This window comes from Lactuca saligna, chromosome 1, assembly GCF_052625555.1.
Source record: "Lactuca saligna cultivar CGN05327 chromosome 1, ASM5262555v1, whole genome shotgun sequence".
NCBI classification, from domain to species: domain Eukaryota; kingdom Viridiplantae; phylum Streptophyta; class Magnoliopsida; order Asterales; family Asteraceae; genus Lactuca; species Lactuca saligna.
In genome coordinates this window covers 109919680-109927305 of record NC_136417.1, presented here as the reverse complement: position 1 = coordinate 109927305, position 7626 = coordinate 109919680, and the positions used below count along the sequence as shown (strand labels likewise).

General features: G+C 34.5%; 1 protein-coding gene across 1 annotated transcript; it reads left to right on the top strand.

Annotated features, from left to right (window-relative positions):
• Positions 1-2536: 2536 nt before the first annotated feature.
• Positions 2537-3177, top strand: LOC145010488 (uncharacterized). Its single transcript, XM_078969024.1, has 2 exons — positions 2537-2819; positions 2939-3177. Exons 1-2 carry the CDS (start codon positions 2537-2539, stop codon positions 3175-3177), a joined length of 522 nt encoding a protein of 173 aa, XP_078825150.1.
• Positions 3178-7626: the final 4449 nt, after the last annotated feature.

Genomic DNA, 7626 nt, shown 5'->3' with positions numbered 1-7626 from the left:
GGAGTCCCGAGAAAAGATCCTTTCAGCTCGGGAACACTGCTCCAGCGAAGCCCGGTTTTGCGAAAAACCCGCTGTAAGTGAGTTATGCCTACGCTATCTTTAGTATAGCTTTTGTTTTAATATAGTAACATTATTAGGAAGTTATAATGAGTATTTGGGCTATTATTATGAGTTATATTGAGTGTTATTTAACGCTTGTATAATAATAATAATAGTCAGACTATTAATTAGTCACGGTTATTGTTAGACTAAACCCTAGTGGTATCGGTACTAGGTTTTATCGAAGGAATATCGTTTTGAGAGTATCGAAGCGCTGTCTGAGTGCTGAGTCACCACTTACTCAGGTGAGTGCATAGTTACTTTCAGCTTACACATAGATATGAAGTATTTTATATAAATTACGTGCTGTGTGTGTATATTATCTGTATACTTGCTATCTATGCTGGATGAATGTTTTATACATGTTTTCAATGATTTAAACTGTATATGTATTTTATATCTACAAAATGTGTTAGGTAAAACATGGGTAGATGTATTAGTTGCTGTGTGATAAAATGAAATAATGAGATGCCTCGTTATAGATGTTCTTCATGATCTAGTCATCTAGCGGAGTATAGATGACGACCACGGACTATTCTAGACAGTCCAGTGGAACACTAGCAGGCTCGCAACCTGTAGGTGTTTATTCGTACTGTGTGTTTAACCGAACTGTGTGTTTGTTCGAACTGTGTGTTTATTCGAACTGTGTGCTCACCAGATATACTCCATCCCAATGATAGTCCTTTGACTAGGTCCCTTGTGTTAGATGTTTTAGGGACGTAATGTGAGGATAACGGGAATGGGTAATTGGGTTGATTGTTTGATGTTTAAAAATAATAATTATATTATTGTGGGTTGAAAACCCTATGTACTCACTAGGTTTCCCAACCTGACCCACTCAGTTTATTTATATCATAGGTGTTGATACGAAGTCACTTTACACTGAGAGATTTAAAGAGATGTAGATCACTAGTGTAAATAAATGTAAGTTCTGTTTATGCTTATGTTTCTGTATTAACGATGACATCCCAAACATTTTGAAATGAATAAAATACGTTCCTTCGAAAATGTTTTCATAACGTATTTATCATGTATTTCTGGGAACAAATTCCGCAACCTTTTTATAAAATGAAGTACTCTGATTTTTACAAAGCATAAACAAAATCGGTCTTTTCTGGCCGTGATTTTGGGGATGTCACACATGGTAATAGTCAACTTCTCTTCTTGGTCTTGTCTTGGGCCGAAATTTTGTAAGGAAAAGAGAGTATTGGGCTTTAATGCCCTTAAGCCCAATATGTGGAGTTAGGTTTGATGAGTTTGACCTAAAAGAAATATAATATGTTTTTAACACTTTGTTGGGCTAGTTTAGGTTAATCATGGTTCAAAACTTTTAATTTATTTTATTCTAGGCCCAATATGACCCAAAATGTTGAAATAAATGAATGTGGGTCCAATTAGAGCCCAATTAAGGGTTCTAAGCCCATGATAGTCAAATTGGAAGCTTATTGGTCCATTTGGGTCCAATAAGGAAGTCATAGTCCAAAATGGACCTAAACAAGAACTTCTAGGGTTTCCAATTGTTTGTTGACTACTTGTAGTACTTGTATGATGTATTTGATTGAAGTTTTTGATGTCATATAATACGCATCACACATGCTTTTATGTTTTTGGTTCAACATTTTTACTTAAGTATAGTGATTACAAGACAGAAAATTTCTAGTTGTGACAATTTACAACTAATGGTTTTAAAAACTGGAACAAAGTTAAATAGAAACATTGTTCATTTTTGAAACACATTGGAGATATACTAAACTCTCATCATTATAATGTTGTGCGATTTTGTGATACTTTGATGAATCAATCAGTACATATTGATAAAGTGTTGCAAAAATAGTCCGCTGATCAAATTGAAAAGAATAGGCTAAGGGTGAAAACATCAATAGATGTTGTTTGTTTTCTTTCATTTCAGGGGATTTCATTTAGGGGGCATGATGAGAAAATTGATTCAAAAAATCATGGTAGCTTCATTGAGTTAATCAAGCACACAACTTCTTACAATGAAGAGGTTGCATGTGTCGTTTTAGAAAATGCGCCCGGCAACGTGAAATACACTTCACCTGAGGTTCAGAAAGAAATTTTACATGTTTTTGTTGAGAAAGTGAGAAAAAAGATAGTTGAGGATATTTTTGATTCTAAATACTGCATAATCGTGGATGAGGCAAGTGATGAAAGTAAGAAAGAACAAATGGCCATTGTTCTTAGATATGTTGACAAGAAAGGTTACATACAAGAACAATTTTTTGATCTTGTCCATGTCAAAGATACATCGTCTTCCACTTTTTATTCTTCTATATGTGAAAATCTTACTTCTTACAATCTTGTTGTTGAGAATCTTCCTGGATAGGGGTATGATGGAGCTAGCAACATGCATGGTGATTGGAAGGGATTACAAGCATTATTCCTTAAGGATTATCCATGTGCTTTTTATATACATTGTATGGCTCATCGGTTACAAATTGCGTTGGTTTCAGCAGCTAGAGAAGTAAGCATTGTACATGAATTTTTCCAAAATTTATCTTTCATTGTGAATGTCGTAGGTGCTTCTTATAAACGCCAAGATGAGCTACAAGCTACTCAAATTGCAGAATTGTTAGAATCTGGTGAAATTATTACTGGTAAAGGGGCTAATCAAATTGGTACTCTAAAGCGTGCCGGAGACACTCGTTGGAGCTCACATTTTACTTATATTAGTAGTCTTATACGGATGTATAATCCAACTTGTACAGTTTTGGAAAACATAAAAAAGCGAGCTCTAATTATAAAACAAAAGGTGATGCTAGTATCGCGTTCAAAAGAATGCCATCTTTTGAATTTGTTTTCATTTTACATATGATGAAAGCTTTACAACAAAAATCTCAAGACATCATAAGTGCAACCACAATGATCTCCCATACAAAGAAACTGATTGAAACCCTTAGAGATAATGAATGGGAAACTTTTCTTAATGATGTCGTTGAGTTTTGTAAGAAGCATGATATTGACATTCCTGAATTCAAAGATCCTTATTTTAAAGGAAGAAGCAATAGGAATGGAGGTTATATTACTATTGAGCATCACTATCATTCTAATATATTGTAACACCCATTCCTGGTACGTATTAATTCATTAAATGTCTTTTATAAAGAGCTACTCGACGAGTAGTAGCCCTAACCCGTCGAGTAGATGCCAAGTTGGACGCGGGTTTTAAGTGATCTACTCGGTGAGTCCTCACCTGGACTCGATGAGTAGGCCAGTCTGGAGGAAACCCTAATCTTTAGGGTTTGTACCCTATTTAAACGTCCTTATAGCCCCCATCCCAGCCTCCAACACCCTTAGAGCGTTCCCCTCTCAAAACCCTAGCCCTCCATTGGTGAGCTTGAGTGATTTCTTCTTGATTTTGAGTGTTTTGGTGTATTCTTGGAAGTGTAGAAGAGAAGCAAAGAGAGAAGGTGCAAATGAGAAGAAGGAGATCCAGAAACTAGCTTCCATTTGCTACTTCATCTGGTAATAAAGCCTCTACCTTGTTCATTTTCCGAGTAGATCTTCATATATGCTTGTTTTTCCACTTTTGGGACATTTCAAGGTCCAAACTCGAGATTGGAGCTCCCTTAGGGTAGTGAGCTATAGATCTTGACATCATTAAGCCCTAGGAGCTCAAAGTAGCTACCTTTATGCAAAGCAAGGCCTTGTTCCAAACCTTAGGTTCCCATTTCTAGCTTATTTTGGTGTTTTAGCTTCATACCTCAATGTATGTACGTAAAGTTGGCAACTTTACGTGTTATATCGGCCCTAGACGCTCAGATCTATGAATTGGATGCACTGGAATTGATTAGAATCAACTGTTTAGTGAGGACATGCATAGGACTCGACGAGTTATTCTTGGACTCGACGAGTTAGAGCGCAAACCCTCCTGATATCTTCGATTTTAGAGTTGTGAGTTGAATCAGCGAGTGGAAGAGGACTCAGTGAGTTAGAACAAGGATCCAAAAGTAGAGGGACTCGATAAGTCTACATCCCGACTGGGCGATTTGAGTCACGAGTTAGAGAAGTGTGAGTCCGGGAACTCGGCGAGTTCATAGTAGGACTCGGCGAGTAGAGTCAACCAGGAAGTTGAATTTGACCAAGGGTAAAATAGTCATTTCACCCTGAGATTAGTTATCAGTATTTGATTTAGTGTTTATGGGATTTGTAGTCGGGGAGTTCCGGAGCAACAGTCAGACAGTCTCAGATTTAGCATTTAGCACCTCAGCAGTCAGCGTTACGAGGTGAGTTTCCTTCCAGTAGGAACGGGTCTACGACCACAATGCCAACCCGTTTAGTTAGCAGTAGTTGCAGACCTCGGTCCGATGCAATAGTTATATTGCTTGATGTCTTTGTGATTCAAGCATGTTTTGTGTTATGTGTTCCGGACTTCGGTCCGATGCAGTATGCAGTATATGTGCTTATGCTAGTTGATATTATTATGCTATGCTATGTTATGCTTAGTCAGTTTCCGGACTTCGGTCCGATGCAGGGGACAAGGTCCCAGTCAGTTCCGGACTTCGGTCCGATGCAGTTTCCGGACTTTGGTCCGATGCAGAGGGCAAGGCCCTGGTTAGTTCCGAACTTCGGTCCGATGAAGTTTCCAGATTTCGGTCTGATGCAGTGGGCAAGGCCCAATATGTCCTTTATATGTTATTGTATGGTATGTGGTAGTTTGGTGGAGCTCACTAAGCTTCATGCTTACAGTTTCAATTTTGGTTTCAGGTACTTCCACAAGTAAAGGGAAGAGCTCGGGATGATAGCATCACATACACCACCGCTTCAGTTTTTGTCCTAGGAGTCGAGTCCGCTTCAGTTTTTGTCCTAGGAGTCGATACAGTCTTCATACAATTTTCTCAGGATACTTTATTATGGTTTTGAGATATTGACGTATGGGTTTTTGTTTTATGATATTGATATAATGATTTAGTCATGATTAAACAAAACTTTTTGGGTCGTATTTTGGGATGTTACAAGTTGGTATCAGAGCCTTGGTTTGAGGGATTCGGGCACACTTACGGGTGTGACTGAACTCAAACTAAGGGAAATAGTAAAAAGATTTTTGAAAGAAAAATGTTTTTAAAATAATTTTTGAGGAAAAGAATTAAAAAGAAAAGAGTTTTGAAAACAAGAAAAGGGTGTGGTGCATGCGTTCAGCCGAGCTCAAGTAAGTACTCCCAAATTACCCATACAAGATTATGTTATGATTATCTGTTCCAGTTTCAGTAGAACAGCATGCTAGAATAGGACTAAGGATCTAGGAAGATGCCTTATGTGCCTGCTATATGTGTTCCAGCTTTATGAGAATTGCATGCTAGTATTGAGTAGACAGCAGTAGGATAGCCTGTTAGGTTATGCCTGATAGTATGAGCTTAGCATTGTATGCTAGTACAGTTTCTCGTTGTCAGGATAGAATTGCTTGAGTAGTTTCTTGTGTCCGAATGCTGCTTTCTTTGTGCTTTGTGGGACTCCGAATAATGGGAGTTAGCCATTAGGTGAATACTTCACATCGCATGTGATCAGGGTTGAATAATCTCAGAGTGCTGGATTTGGCCCTACTACGCAGCTCTTGTTTGAGTCTAACCGTTGTAGGGATGAGTCTTTTACTCGAAGGATTATCCAAACCTCATCACATGTGATGGATTTGGCCCTTCCTCCCTTTAAATCTACCAATGCTTTCTCTCTCCAATGTCCTCCACAAGTGTAAAGTTGCTGCCACAACATCCACAACATGAGTGGTCCTCTACGAGTGCAAACCCTGATTTTAAATCAATGTCGAAGGTTAATACAAATGGATCTATCGTCAAGTTTCTGTCAAGATGTTAAACACAATTTTCTAATACTTATTTACTAATTTGGGTCTTTACGAAATGAGAAAGAACACCAATATGTAGATCTAGGGTTTAGATTCACGGCCATACCATTACCGATATATGATTTGTATTGAGCATTGTTTAATACATGGGGCGGTGGTGTTTCATGGTCTTTCAGTGGTTTACCGACAAGAGAGAGTGATAATGGTCCAGTAGGTTTTGGCCAAAGAGTGATGGCGTCAGGGTCGATCCAGATGGTGGGCAACCCGGGCAACCACCCACGACCCACTTCTCCAGGGGCCCAACTTTCCTAGGCTATATATATATATATATATATATATATATATATATATATATATATATATATATATATATATATATGGGAAAAGTGAATATACCCTTATGGGTATATAACGTTAGATACCCAAACTCACCATATTAGGTCATTTTATATCACATATACACATTGTAATTGTCCAATGTTCTTCTAATTCAACTTTTAACTTGATTTAGTTTCTAGATTTTTATAAATTTTACATTTATCTTCCTCTTATATAATTTTCATTTTTAACTATAATATATATAGCCTAGTAGGTTTTCGGTATAAATGTGTGATATAAGTGGAAGATAATAGTAAAATTTTGAAAATCTTGAAAGTAAATCAAGTTAATGGTTGAAGTTTAAGAACATTATAATGAATATATCAAACAAAACGATGTATTATGGTGAGTTTTGGTACCTAAACTTATATACCCTTAAGGGTATATTCACTTTTCCATATATATATATATATATATATATATATATATATATATATATATATATATATATATATATATATATATATATATATATATATATATATATATATATATATAGGTTTAGGTTCATTTGAGATCACCTATATTTTGTGAGACACATTTTTTTTATTTTTATTTATTTTTTTAGTTAATTCAAGTTCCGAAAATAATATTTAAAAAAAGAATTTTTAGATTTTTCCATTTATTTTGTATTTTAAAATTATTTTTTAGAATATGTACAGTGTAATATTCTATTAAAATATTTCACGTATTTTTCAAAAAAAAAAAACGGGATTTTTTATTTTTATTTTTTTAGTTAATTCAAAGTTCCGAAAATAATATTTAAAAAAAGAATTTTTAGATTTTTCCATTTATTTTTCATTTTAAAATTATTTTTTTAGAATATCTACTATGTAATATTCTATTAGAATATTTAACGTATTTTTTTAAAAAAAATAGGATTTTTTCTAGTTAATTCAAGTTCCGAAAATAATATTTAAATTTTTTTTTTAGATTTTTTCATTTATTTTGCATTTTAAAATTATTTTTTAGAATATGTTAGTGTAATATTCTATTAGAATATTTCACGTATTTAAAAACAACGGCATTTTTTAATTATCATTTTTTTTATTTTTTTTTAAAATTTTTTTTAGTTAATTGAAGTTCCGAAAATAATATTAAATTTTTTTTTTGGATTTTTCCATTTATTTTGCATTTTAAAATTGTTTTTAGATTTGGTCTCACGATCTCACAAAATTAGAATGGTTTCAAATGAACCTGAACATATATATATATATATATATATATATATATATATATATATATATATATATATATATATATATATAACAATGTATAAAATATTTATAATTAATGTTAAACTAATTGTCAGTTCAATACATATCGATTGAAGG

Excerpts from the sequence above, each read along its gene's own strand:
- LOC145010488 (XM_078969024.1), top strand. The coding sequence starts at position 2,537 with ATGGCTCATCGGTTACAAATTGCGTTGGTTTCAGCAGCTAGAGAAGTA. Across the intron at positions 2,820-2,938 it reads ACGGATGTATAATCCAACTT|CTTTACAACAAAAATCTCAA; the intron begins GTACAGTTTTGG and ends ATATGATGAAAG.